General features: G+C 48.6%; 1 protein-coding gene across 3 annotated transcripts in view; it reads right to left on the bottom strand.

The window, feature by feature from the left end:
• LOC143211741 (uncharacterized) overlaps positions 1–4,656 on the bottom strand; it is a 235,213-nt gene extending 230,557 nt beyond the window's left edge. For 2 of the 3 annotated variants that reach the window (XM_076429671.1, XM_076429670.1), the window contains exon 1: positions 2,508–4,654. In XM_076429671.1, the coding sequence (XP_076285786.1) occupies positions 2,508–2,547 (40 nt within the window). In that variant the 5' untranslated portion in view covers positions 2,548–4,654. Of the gene's footprint in view, positions 1–2,507 lie in introns of all 3 variants that reach the window. The other variant, XM_076429669.1, reaches the window with a different exon arrangement.
• Positions 4,657–14,685: the final 10,029 nt, after the last annotated feature.

Below are 14,685 nucleotides of genomic sequence, written 5' to 3'. Positions count from 1 at the left end.
AAAAATCATTTTTACAGCCCCGAATAAATCGGGCAAAATTTAGCGAAAAAAATGATAAACGTTCAGGAAAAAATTCGCAAGCAATTGCAATCGGAAATTTCCGGGACACTATCGAGTTTTTTTCCGCGAGAGAAGAAATCTGAGGAATATCGCGGTATATTTGCGGGAAGATTGGTCGATGTGGCATCCGTTTATTTGAATTACTTTCCGGTCCGATCGCCTATGCAAACATCGAAGCGCTCGAGAATGGTAACGATCACTTCGTGTATTGGCCTACTTTTTTTCTTCTTCTTCTTTTTCTTGATCTTATTCGCCGACGATCGTACTCGGCCGATCGTTTTGCAGCCATATCTCTTTTTGTTTCTCGAAACGTCGAACCGGACTCCGACCAGATGGCCGCGATTAAAAAAAGGATTTTGCTATGTTGCGCCCGTTTCTTACGTTTCTTATGTCTGCATCGGGAATTCTTAAACAAACCTTATAAACACCGGCCCGCTAGATCCGTGTGTTTTTTAGCAAACATTCGCGAGACGGATCTGTTCGCGATCTACCGTAAAACGTGCGTAGAACATCGAATTTCGAAACATTTGTTCGTGTACCGTAAAGATTCATCATTAATCCGGTATGGTTCGCTAAAATTTGTATTTTTAGTCGTAGCGAAGAAAATCATTGTCAGCAGAATTCCTTTTCATTCTATTTCCTCCCTTCAGTCAATATTTTTTCTATCGGCGGAACACGAAAAGCGTAATACATTGGTCTACCATTTGGACGACTCCAATCAAGAAATCCAAGATTAGATCTAATAGGTTACGGGAAATGGATTGAAACATTTGTTTTCAAAGAAAATACGAACACTGACTCACGGAAGTATTCGTGGGTGCTAGTAGTTGGCATCAAACGATCGATATTCTTTTTTAGAACGCGCAACTGAAAATCTTCTCTGACAGAAACGCGCTACCAATACGTGCTAATTACGATCTCGGTCCGACTTTCATTGAAAAAAAAAAAACGAAAATACTGTGCATTTTTTACTTCGTTCGTAGTCTATTTTAAAAAGAAGCGAAACACAAATTGCTGACACAAATCTTGCTCTTTATAGTCTTTATAAATGAAATAGAAGGTCACTCGAGTTAATCAATGTTGAAGAAGCTCACGTCAAATTCCTTGGAGAAGAATTTCGCGAATCCGTGTTAGAGAAGCAAACAAAGGTTGTTCGAGCGATTACGCGTGTTTATTGGTCTCATCGAGGAACAGGGAATCCAATTGCGACCATACCGACTTCGTCGGGCCGATGAATAAACGTATTGTCGAGTGACGGACGGCAGAGGGGTGAGGTGCGACGGTGACGGAAAGAAGGCATGAATCCAGGTGGATAAGGGGCGCCTCTATTCGCAGATAAGAGGGTGAATAACCGGGGATAAAAATACTGTCGGTGTGGAGCGCGAGAGACGAAAGAAGGAGGAAGAACAGAGAGAAAGAGAGAAAGAGAGACAGAGACGCAGAGAGGGGAACCTGCTAGTTGGACGTGGTTGCCATCCGATAGGAATGCGCTATGCGCACTCGCCTTGGTCTGCCTCAAGCCTGGTCCAAGTGTCCGGCCACAGCCGCGGAATAAATGACCCACAGATAAAATGGCCTCCTATTCGTCCCTAATTAACACTTTCGTAGCCGGTTGCTCCCTTGCGCTGCTAACAACCGTCGCTGACTCCACTGGAGTCACCCTCGACGAGGGTAAATCAGCCGAAGATGATCGTTTAAAATGTACGTTGTATGAATATTTGTGTGTGTGTGTTTGAAACAGACACGAATTCACAACAGTGAAATTAATTATAGTTCGCGAAAAGTGATTTTGTAACCTCTAGACACCGGGTCTAAAAGTTTTTCTGTGTCGAGAGGAACGTTATTCAGTTTTTCGGGATATTCGTTACTCGAAAACAGTGACAATTTCGAGCTGTCGAGACCTTGACTTTATGACAAATCACAGAAACCTTCGAGAATATTTCGCACCGCGTTGGAAATGATTCAACTGGCTACTATCCACTTTTTGCCTGGACAAACCCTTGAAAAGCGATTGCAGAAAGGATTAATATAAAGGATCGAGAAAAACAACGATTGAATTATCGTCGGCTGATCGTTCTTAGAGAACAAAAGCCACGAATAAATTTTGTTAAACATCATCTTACTCACAAAACACCATGCAAAGCAGACAAAATGGTATGAATCAGGTTGACTGACACAGGAACGCATCAAACTCGATAAACCTGTCACACCGACCAAACAAACTCCTCAACGAGAAGTGGTGCACGTGGATTCGGCAGCAGAAACGGCGTCAAACATAGCTCCTGCAAAGGGTGAGGGTGTTAATAATCAGCTATAGCGAAAACCAGGCAAAAACTTTATTAAATTGTGTTAGTGGGGGGACAGACGTCAGGCGTTCTAGATCCTCGATCACACAAGATCGGAGGACAGTGATCGCGGGAATGATCCAAACGTTGTGCGTGTCGTACCGTCACAGTGTTTACAGCGCTTTGCCCTCGGCTCAGGCATTCTGCGGTGACCTCGTGACCTCACCGATATTCCATCGTCGGTCCCTGCACTGTACACACTGCCAACACACAGAAAGACACGGTTCACGCGCGCACGCAGCCCCGCACGTGCACTCCTCTAGAGGGTAGCTGCACGGTGAGCAACAGACCGACGAAGACGACAGCTTTGGGCCGAGAGGGGGCCACCTCGAGAGAAGTCGAGAAGTCGTCCTCTTCAGGGACTTCCTCGTCCTCCTCTTCCTCTTCTTCTGCTTCTCGCTCACGTGGCCGCAGTAGGAGCCACTGTTTTGTCGACAAACACATCGGCAGATCCGCGAACCTCGGCGAACTGTCACTAGGCCGGCATCGCTCGTCCGGGTGGTTTCTCGAGCGAACGATCCAGAGGATCACTGCCCGGCTCGATCATCGCCGCACGACAGCCCTGGATCGCGGCGATCGACTCACCGGCCGGACATGTTGGTTCAACTCTTCGAGATCTGGGAAGTGGCTACAGTTAACTTGGTCACTGGGTCACTTGAGTTATGTTCTTGGATTTAGAAGGTCCATAGTCGGATGGCGAGTCCTTTTCTTTGATGGGGATGTTGACGATCTGTAACTCTGAAAGGGTTATTTTAAGGAATTCTTGGGGGTAGTTGCTTAGAGGATGTTCACTTGGTCACTGGGTCACTTGGTTTATGTTCTCAGTCTGTAAATGTTTGTAGAAAAGTTTTTAGTGGTACATAGGATGTTATACGCGTGGTCACTGAGTCACTTTCAATTAGGTCCTCAATTTATCAGATTCGTAGTTGTAGGTGATTTGGAACTAACTAGAGCAGATCTTGAGATCATAAGTTTCTTTCTTCGCTGGGTTGCTTGAATCCAGGCCCTTGTCACCAGATCTCCCAAGGTTAGTAAGATAGCTTCCCAGCCAATCCAAGTCGATGGTTAAATTTTCCTTTTGTGATACTGGAAGTCTGGATACTGGAGTCTAAAGTTGATCTTGCGAGTAATATACTATTTCCAAGTGTTTCAGAGTGTTACGCATGTCGCGTCATTCAATCTTGAGTCTGTTTTATCATCAGATAGTATGCTATTCTTCACTCGAAAACTAGGTCACTACAGTCTAAGTCCTTAGCCTACGAAGGTCCATAGCGTACGAAGATTCTAGTGGTCCGCAGTCTGTGAGCATTTATGTGCAACGTCGAGAGAGAGAGACACCGAAGAGCCTTCCGGTTCCGGCTAGGCTTAACTCTACAGGGAATGCAACGTTCTCTCGCTGCAGGAATGATACGTTCGTTCGCCGAGAACAACAAGCTTCTCTACCGACAAATGCGCCCATTCATTTATCTCGCCATGTTGCTTGGCACATCTGTCTCCTCGTCCTCTACATTTTCATCGACCAACTCTCCGATCAGTCCTCTAACGAACTGTCCTAAGATTAATTAACGATCACCATGGACCGCGACAGCATTGACTTTGCTCCGCTGTCTTTAATATTCCTCTTCCTCCATTTGGTTCTGAATCATCCTCAGACCATCGTCTCGTTAATTAAACTCGACTGCGAGCATCTGCGCAATTTTCCTCGTCCGATCCTTCGCTCTTCTTCAGTTTACATGGAACCCTTCGACGTTCACGCAATCGTGTTCACAGAGCCAGGATCTTCGTCAGAGTGAAATTCAGAAGAACCGAATCTTGAGCACCCCGGAAGATGAATACAATCTTTAACAACTCGAGCAGGTTTCTTGGATCTAGCAATCCCTATCCACGATCTAGTGGCCCAAGTTCTCTTCAAGTTCTCCGCGCGAGGTCCGGCGAAGAGTACAACCCTAGACAACCTCCAAGCGTCGATGTTCTCGATGCTCAAGGCCTCCCTAAGTTCGTCAAGCTCCGGAAGGACTGTGGCCGTTCCCAAGGTCGTTGATCGCGAGTATGGTTGCTCGACACCGATTCGAACGCGCGACAAAGAGCGGGAGAGGACGCGGAACGCAGAGAAAGAGAGACCACGCGGGGGTGCAACGTTTGGGGATCGTTCAGCGATCTCGTACGAGGACGCTGCGGGTCTGTTCACATCGCGAGGTGGAGGGCGTCTAGGTCGGCGCAGCGCCTCGCAGCCATGTCGCACACGCACTGACGGACGCTCGACGCCGGGACGCCGTCTTCGGCCGGACTCGGTCCATCCTCTCGGCAAGCGTCGGGACGCCTCTGGCGCCCAGCCAGAGACCGTGCTGTCTCGACGGAACGCCACCACGCGGCGCTCCCGATTCGAACGGATCCGACGGACCCGTCGAGATAACGATACCGCTCTTCCATCCTCGTGAACCAGTCTTCAACCCCTTCTGGTCTCATCGTTCTTTCTAGATGATGTTGCTTGACGAGGAGCTCTTCCAATATCGAGGGTGAAATTGCAGGACGTTTTCCGGATCGCTTTTGTGTATATTCTTTATCTTATAATATATGTATGTTGAAGTACATGTGCAAAGGCGTATAATATTTCAAAACTGTCAGTACAGTCCCGGCTTCAAGCCCAACACGCGCACTTGTTTACAGCCGAGTGTGGAATCGACAGGTCGGATTTACAATGAGTACGAAGTTCACCTGGAAACAGGCGAAAAATAGCCTGGGTAAATCGCGAAACCCCCGAGGCTGGTTTAGGCTGCCGCTGATTTACGAATGACAATGACGTCCAGCTGCGTGCCAAAAGCCACTCCAGCCGCACGCGTTCAACATTCCTCGAAACCCGGTTCGCGACGATTAGGCGAACGGCTGTTAAAGTCCGCTCGTATAACACCAGCGTTGCAGTCTGTCGATAAGTTTCGCGCCTAGAAAACGTGCCGGCGAACGCGAACGAACGAAGGCGGGGGTGGCGGTGGGGGTGGGAAACGATAGGGACCACAGGGGGACACTGGAGTAGGCGTTCATCTCTGCGTTTATCTCGCGAAAGGTGACGTCATCGGCCAGCATAAAGGAGACTCTAAACGCGAACAGATGGCCTTTATAGTTCCATCATAGACCGCGCCGACACGTTCACCTACCCGATTCACGAAACACGCCATCGCGATTCCGTCTTGCTATTACTTTCGCTCGGAACGGTGTAAAGTGCGCAAGTATACGCACAAGAAAATGCATCATTGATAATGAACATAAATTTTCTTTCACTTTGAGGAATTATGTAAACGATAATAATGAGTAGCCCCGATTAGCACTCCTGCGAAGGAAATCGCAGGGCAAGCGTTAACGAGGCTAACCAATTAACTGCATGAGACCGCGTATTTAAAATCCCCTTTGATTTTAATGCGGCTGACTATAGATGTCTACTGAGGTGGTTACGATGTGGGAAAGGTTTTGTCGAAAACATCTTTTCACACAGTTCCGTGATCTCGATCACAAAGTTTCAAGTGCTCGTTATTTGCCCGATTTCGTCTACATTCGGGAGTAGAGCTGACAATGAAACAAAGCTCGGATCCGAGTAACCCTCACGAGATGATATAAGACGGTCGTCTAGCACCCTCGGTGATTAATGATTGCCACATAGTTCAACGAGGATAGCGACGGTAGCGCGGCAATTGGTCGAACGTGCATCCAGATCGGTCGCCGCGCGCGGGCTCGCAATAAAATAGCCAGTTAACCAAGGGGTTCAGGACTATCGCCGCAAAATTTACGACGGTGCTTTACGAAACTTCAAAGCTTCATCAAGCGAGCTAGCAGAGAGCTGGTTCCACGGCGTTGTACACCGCTGTTAAAGGCTCCGGCTTTATACCGACACGGTCGCCGGTCCCGATCGCAAATTTCGCGCGCGCCCGCGCCCGCTCGCGTTCCCCGGTTAAGTGCGATCGTTAAAAACGGGGTTGCGTCTCGTAACCGAAGCGCGGACGGGCTTTTTCCAGCATTATTTCTTACGAGCGGCAGTTTAAATGAAAAGGCGTCGGGCGGAACGCTTTGGGAGCAACCGGGCCGCGGACGAGCAGTTTTATCGCGCCGCTAACAAATAAACGAGAGACAGAGAGAACAGCTGGGAGGGGGAGAGCGGAAAGGGACCGCGAGAAAGTAACGAAAGTACATTTTATTGAGTCTCTCGGCTGAATACAGCACCAGCATGAACGTACCTTACAAGTTCATAAATTCCGAGGTTTTCCTGGTGAACGCCTGCACGGGAACAATCCTCCCACTGGTTTATGGCGCGAGCCTTCCTCTGAAACAAAACGCAAACAGTCTGCTATCATTTCCAACGTCAACCGTATCAGGCCCAACCATTATAACCTGACTGAGAATTTTGATTTTGCAAAAAATCCACGGTCTACCGTTCCAGCCACAGTAACATAGGCAAGGAAATATGAAAAAATGATGCGGATCGCCCGTTCGAAGGGGAGGGATTTCTAAATGGCACAATAGAATGGTTTCGGTGTAGCTCGAGAGAGAACCGGCTTGTTCTCAATCCCGGCAAGGACAGGAGTCGCGTCGAATTAACTGCGTAAGGTAACCAGTGCGAGAAGCATTGCCTAATGGCAACTACCGAACGACCTAGAACGGCCTTCGGCGGCTGCAACTACGCAATGGCCGACCAACCGCGACGTAGAAGGCGGTCGCTACTTAAAACGATGCCAATCCTCCTGCTATATTTTTTATTGGCCGCCGTTGAACGCTGTGAGAAAAACGCTCCCGCGTGGAAACCGAGAGAGCCGGCAACGATTTACGACATTTTGCGACAATGTGAGCGCCGACGGCAATCAAAAATCCGAAACACCCAGGTCTACAGGCCTGCTCAACGATGATGCTAATATGGCCGAATTTATGGCCCCCGCATGGCTAAGACGATCCAGTTTAATGGCTAAATTTCCACGATTCCGACGCAGTTTTGCAGAGCGCAGTGCTCGTCGTATAATCCCGTCACGTTTAATTGATTCGTAAAACGTAGAAGGAAACGGCGATCGATAATTTCCAGCCAGCGAGCGTGCGTGCGCGAGATAAATGAAACACGCTGTAGAGTGATTAAAGCAACAGTCGGCGTGGAACGCATAAATATTAATAACCAGTCCCTTGTGTGTTCTTATCTCGGTCACGAGATAAACGGAACGCCTTATGCATTAAACGTCAATACATAATTCGCGGCTCGCGTACTTTGTTGGTCGTCGAGATAAATGAAACATGCTGTATAACTTAAACAGACCCGTGTTCGACACCGTTGGCCCACCGAAAACGGTTCTTCTCGTTTCGTTTCTTCTTTTTTCCCGCGTGTCAAGCCCGAAATCTCCGGTACACGATTTCTGCATCATCCTGTACCCTGTTCGAGCACGCGCGAGAGCAGAGAAACGACCGACGGTCGTGAGGAACAAGTGACGTAAATATGCGATAAATTTCGGGTCGGAGAGGTTCTCCGGGTTCCCCGAAACAGCACGCTCCGAGTATAAATCGTCGCGCGCCGCGTTACAATACCAACAGCGCCTCGATTAATGTTTAACAAGGGTGTCCGAGTGAATTTCGCGGTCGGATCGGAAGCGGGGGACCTGCCTCTTTGTTTCACCTACCCGGCCCGATGCAAAGGAGGGCCCCCGAGAGCCTTAACCTAATTAAGGAAGACAAGACCAGCGTAAATCACCCGGGGCCCCGAGGAGAAAGCGATGACGAGAGATAAAGGCGCGAGGAGAGCCACTCCGCTTCTCTCCCGGGATTTATTTCTCTCCCGGATCGAGCCGGACCGGACTTTTAGCCTCTTTCGCTCTTTCTCGAGAGCTAGACTCCGCTCCTCGAGCCCCTAACCTTCAAACACTTTGGATTATTTCCGAAATCGTGGGGGAGGGTCACCGTTCGATGCTGAAAATATCTTGTTATTTCCAATTGAAATAACGCACGGGGGTTATGAATGCAAACCATGGATATAGGAATATAGGGATGGAGGATGTCGTTGCGGGGTGGAAGTCATTTTCAGGAGGGGACGAGGTGGAAGCATGGATCCATGGGTAGAAGTTGCATCTTTTTCATTGGCTGTGGCCGGCGCAAGCGCAGTACGTCATTATGCATGCGTTACATCATGTATATAGGAATATAGGGATGGAGCGTGAGCTAGCATTATGGGCAAGGGGGGTTATTTTTCGATAACGGCAAATAGAACGAGGGATTAAAGAAAACTAAAATTAGAGAATATAGAAAGGAAATTAAAACGTGCAACACGAATTAAAGAACATACTAAAAGGTTATGTAACTGTATCAGTAACGCATGCATAATGACGTACTGCGCTTGCGCTGGACACAGCCAATGAAAAAGATGCAACTTCTACCCATAGATCCATGCTTCTACCTCGTCCCCTCCGGAAAAGAAAAAAACCCCCTTGCCCAAAATGCTAGCTCATGCTCCATCCCTATATTCCTATATCCATGATGCAAACTGCCTCGGAGCGCAACAATTGCAGAATGTTTGAGGTCACAGCGGCAACACCCGGTTCCTCCGCAGATGCATATTCACACGATAATAATAACAACGAGCCCGCGATTAGAGTAGTCCACCAGCAGGAGTCGAAATGTTTGCAGACGTGTCGGTGCACGTGAAATACCGTGTGCGAGCCGGGTCTGAACTGGGTCATAGTACTACTCGTTAAACCTACGTACTCTCACCTCTGCTCGGTGCATAAATCTGCGCGTAGAAACGCACGTGCACCTTAGGGCGGGTACACACACACCTGGGCGGGACGATGAAATTCGCGTCCCCGAGAGTTGGCGTGCTCGCAACAAATGGCTCTCGGCTCTTTGCTCTGTCACTTTCTGCCGCCGCGCCGCGTACCTATACCTCGTTCGGAATTGCAACACTGTGCCGGGAACACGGGCAAGGTGCGGATAGGGAACCGAAAAGGGAAACAAGCGTGAAGTCCGCTTTCTAGTGGACCTTAATTGAAACCTAGCATAACGCCGCTCATTTTCTAATGCGGGCACCGTACAGAAAATGTCTCTATTCGAGGGCCATGTTTCTCTTGCCCTGCACCATTACTTATTCCTCTTAACGTTAGATTTATTTTTACCAATATGTGTCAACGCTACAGAACAATTCACCATACTGCTTGAAACCATCCCTCGAAGAGGTTCAACAGAGCCAGTAGACAATCTAAATGTTGATGAACCCAGGAAGAAGAGTCTGAGGAAATCCGTCCCAGAATCAGGCTAAGAAAAGAGATGCTGCGGAGAGACAACCGAGCGAACCGAACGCAAGATAAATATACAGTCGGTCCGGGAATACCGCAATCATATCGCGAACATTATTACTTTCGCGATAAGTGACAGCATTCGGCGCGACAGACGGGGGATGGAGAAGCAAAGGGAACGAATGAAGGAGCAAAAGAAAGATAGAAGAGAGATTTTCACGATGTTTCCATCTCTGTTCGCCCGCAGCAAAAGGGGAACGCGTGTCGCGAATGTTCCCGCAAATCCCGTTTCGCATCGAGCACCGTGAAATACGCGTTCGTGACGCATCGCGTCGCCTCTGGTGTGCTCGCACGACTGTGTACCCGGCTTTACACTCGGTGAGACACGCGAAATGTTTTTCTTGGGCGCGTGGACGTAGTGGATGCGAAAAAAAACGAGGGAAAGAAGCCACTCGTAAGAAAGTAAGAAAGTCAGACAGGCCCGGCTGGATATCCGGGGGTTCCGGCGGGGAAAGTATGGTTGGGAGAGCTCGTACAGGGTGTGAAGGAGGATCAGGGAGGGTGTAGGAGAGTGTGGGAGGCAAAGAAACGCAGTGTAGAAGACGAAAATACAACGAAATCGGACGTCGAGCCGCAGGAAACCGTGAATCAAAGAGACAGCCGTTTCGGGGGATGTTTTTCTAACAACTTCATCCCATCCCCTCCAACGTAAAAACGACACGGAACAGTCTGATTTAATAAATTAGCGCGTGTACCGTGTCACAAATGATAATAGAGCTCCAGTCGAAGCGAGGATTTGTAGCAAACTTCTTTTTCGTTGATTTAGAGACGAATCGAGGGCGAGTGGGAGATTGATGTTGATGCTTTGCGTAACTCTGTTCTTGTAGATTTTTGTCGAATTCGGTCTTTCGTTTTATTTTTACTAGAGTGGGTTGTGTTGCATTTTTGTGTATTTGTTTAGGATGTAACTTGAATTTAATAAATGTGTGCTCGGATTATCTCCTATTTGGTGTTCACCTTATCTCCTTATCAGATAACGAACTTTCACTCCGGATCGAAGTCGCAAGGATCCGTAAAACCGGGACGATAGTTTAGGTGTCCAAGTTTCGAAACAGTCGGGTCTCGGGGCGTGAGAAAGCCGCCAGGTGAAAAAAAGGCACGTCAGGACTCTCGTTGTCCCATTCCCCGGCTCGGGAATCATTTTATTTGGTAGAGCGACACGCGTCTTCTACGTAATTACGCGGGACGTCAGTCAATCGAAGCTGAAATGCCCGTCGGTCCATTGATAACATCTGCCAGCTGTCGATGGGCCAGACCCGTCCACCGTCGAAACGACTCGAGAAAAGTGAAAATCACGCATTGGTAAAATCAATCTTTAACGAAAGCATCGGGGATACCGACGCAACTCGGCGCGGTGCGGTGCGGTAATCTCGTGAAATTCAATGAAATATCGAACGTGTTTGCGACCGTCTGATGCCCGCCAGAAATACTCGTCGAACCGATAATTGAAGCTATCAACTCTCGGAATACATATAAACGGCATCAATCATGCGATCGCGTATTTAAATTTGCCTTTCGGTGGAATTGCGCTGTCTGGCGAATTTCAAAATTTTCACATGATTCGCGCGACTTTCGATGCTGCGTGAACTTTCAACTTCAGGAATGTTTTGTATCCCCATTGCAAGAGCTGTGCAAATGTTTTTGCTCCGATAAGAGCTTCTGAAGGCATTCGGATGTAGAAATTGGAGTTGACAGGTGTAATGATCGAGATTTCTGCAACGAATGCGAAACAGTGTGCTCGAAATAATCGCGGCACCCTCTCGGCAAATTCAAAGCGGAGTGATTAATGCTAATCGAAGCGCGGCCTCTTAACATATAAACCAGTCGAACGGCGAGAATCTCGAGGACCGCGGCTCTCGAGCGCAAAGCTCATCAATAAAACCATCCGAAACGGTTAGATTGACGATCAAGCCGGTAGAGAAGGTGTTAACAGAGCGTCCGCCAGATTTACTTGTAACGAGTGGGTCGGGCCGCACGTCGAAAATAAAGCGGCACCGAGACGTTCCCGTCGCGTCGTAATAATGCCGAGATTAATTTCTCACGCGCCGCCCTCTCGGAAACCCCGTGCACAATTATCCATCCATGACGTCACGTCACCAACAGGTTCCCGGTTCCTCGATAGCAATTATCTACGGTCTACATCGAGGCCACCGGTAGCGGGTGGAACGAATCACAGGTAGCCCGTGACCGCCAAAGTACGCGAGGTGAAAGAAGTTTTTGTGCGTCGCTCGAGGACAATACGAGCTCGCGATGCGCGCGAATGCGATTCAATTCGTTAATTATCCGAAACAGTTTAAAGCACGGTCCAAGAAAACATGTCGGCAGATATCTGGGTCGGTCCAGAAATAACTTGAATGCATCCACCCGCTCCTTCTCCCGTCTCTCGTTCCCTCCGCTCGCGCTTGCACGAATTCGTCGAGTCTCAATGAAACATCCTCATCCGCGAGATCTCTCTTGCTCTCCTCTTTCGCTGCTCTCTTCCACTTTCTTCGATCGCCATCTTTTTTCTTCTCCGATCGTTCCTCGACACTTCTCCACTCCCCCTCTCTCGATCCACCCCGACGCTCGCATAAACGCCGATTAATCAGCGGAGCCCCGGCGCGGCGGCGCGGCGTTGCCCGATTGCTTTTAAATTCGCGAAAGCTGCTCCCGGTAATGCACGAGCCCCGGCCCCGGTCATTTGTAATGACGCAATTCCGCGATTATCTTTTACAAGAGAGCCCCGCCGAATATTTACGAGTCGATGGCCCCGCGAGACACCGTGAATTATAAGCAACACCTGCGGAAATGATCTACTTAATTTCTCAACACTTCGATCAGCCCGCTCGTTAATCCGTTCGCGGCTCCGACGTTCGGAAGAGTTACGAACTGTCTGGGAAAACATCACCACACTTTTCCGAAGAAAATCGCTAACTTCATCCCTGTACTCCGAACAATTTAACAACGTTACCCGTTTCTGTCCTATTCGTATCTTTCTACTATCGGAGATTAAATGAAACGTCGTTCAGCGATCGTCTCGAGCGTATTAACCGCTAATGTACTCGTGTACCCGTGGCCGTTTCCTCGTTTAAAACCGGAGAGATTCGTCGGCCCCTTAAATACCGCGCTCGGCATTAAAAATTGGTCAATTAAGCGGCCGCGCACGAACAAATGTCGCGCCATTACAAAAGTGCAAGGCCCTCGTACCACGGCCCCGGCGAACGTCGCACGGTTGACACGTCGACGTTACTCATGAATCCTTCCTAAATTATGGCACCACTTTGTCCACTCGGGCAACCGTCTGTCTCCTTTAATAACCGGCGCGCTGCTTAAGCGATCCCCGCCGACACCGAACAGAAAGTTTTCACGACACTCGCCGCCATTACGATTTATTGATTTCCTCGCGATTTTATTGCTGTCGTCGTCGCGTCGCGACGCGTTGGTTCAATCCCTGAGGGCCGAAACGCTGCCAACAATTTTTATTTTGCCGAATAAATGTCGAATAAAATTCATCCTCTATTTATGCAGCGTAATTCGACAAAGATTATTCCCCTACAGATTTTCTCCAGTCTCTAATACCGCGATAACATACGCGCAAACTTCCCCAGCGACTTGCGAACCAAGAAGACCGAAATTTCGAGCGATGCCAGATGCGAGACACGAGTCCCGACGAAATAAAGAACGCGGCAAATAAAAACGGCGATCGCGTCTTGACGACCAAAGTAACGGACAAAGAATCCCGAACATTCTCCACCGATGCCGCGAAATAGAGTAAAAAGGAACGGGGCGCGATCGAGACACAGGGGAGAAGAGAGCCGTATCCCGTCCAAGAATAAAATCCAAGATCACGAGCAAAAGGACGAAGGGCTTCTTTCCGCGACCACCCGGTACAGCCACATCATACGGCCACGATACGCTCCAATTTTCCGCGACGCGGCCCGGCGTATTCGCGAATGGATTCCGGGACGGTGTCGGCGCGAATTTACGATCGGCGCCCGATTTAGCATCAACTAATTGCGGCAAAACGATCCGTCCGCACGATCCTGCACTGTCGTTTCGCGAACTAAAAATTAGTGCGGTGATAATTGTGAATTTCGCCCATCCGCCCAATTGAGTGGGTATGTAATCATTTTCGCGTTCGACTAATAATCCCAACAGAAATGGACCGTTTATCTCGTTACCTCGCGACGAGGTAATCTATTGAGAAAGCCAGATTGTAGATTGTAGATGTTGACTGTGTAAATAACGACCTGTATAATGTTTACACCGTTGGACGTTATATTACACAGCTAGACGCGCGCGAAATTCCTTAATCGACGCCGTTTCTATCTCGCGAGCCAATCTCACCCCCGCCTCTTCCGGCCAACCAGTCCAACCAAGGAGACACGCCTCACAAGGTTGCAAAATGAACTTTCTCTCGATCCGGACCAATTAACCTGGAATCGTGAACGCGAACGATCTCGAGCGAGGACACGGGATAAATTTCAATTATTCAGAAGAAAAAAGAACAATACGCTGGCCCCCGAGAGCGGGAGGAGATAACGTCTGGCTAACGGAGCGATAAACAATGAGTGTCGCTTCCGTGCAATCAAGCCTCTGTACCTTATTTATTACGAGATACACGCATCTTTAATCAATTTCTCCCCATCTTATTCTTCCTTGCAAGGTGTTCGTCGCTGAGACAAAATTTTCAGTTCATTCTTTCAGTTCATCTTTTCGTTTATGTATGTTGAAGTTTTAATCTTTTAATTTTAAACGCGATAAGAGAAAATTACTTCCGTTCGAGTAGCCTTATTTCGTGAAACTTCTCGAGAGTGGGGGAAAGGACGTTCGATATATCGAAAGAGCGACTCTCGCCGAAGTCGCTATGGGGTGGTACTTAAAGTCGCGGCAGGGGCGATAAATTCGTCGCTTGTAAACGACACGTAGAGCTCGTGTGGCCGGGGTCCAGCTGTTTTTAATATCTGCCTGGGGAATCTAGCGGCGCTAAGTGC

The sequence above is a fragment of the Lasioglossum baleicum genome, chromosome 9, assembly GCF_051020765.1.
Source record: "Lasioglossum baleicum chromosome 9, iyLasBale1, whole genome shotgun sequence".
In the NCBI taxonomy this organism is placed as follows: Eukaryota; Metazoa; Arthropoda; class Insecta; order Hymenoptera; family Halictidae; genus Lasioglossum; species Lasioglossum baleicum.
The sequence above is the reverse complement of the archived record's forward strand: the minus strand, read 5'-3'. Positions and strand labels throughout refer to the sequence as shown.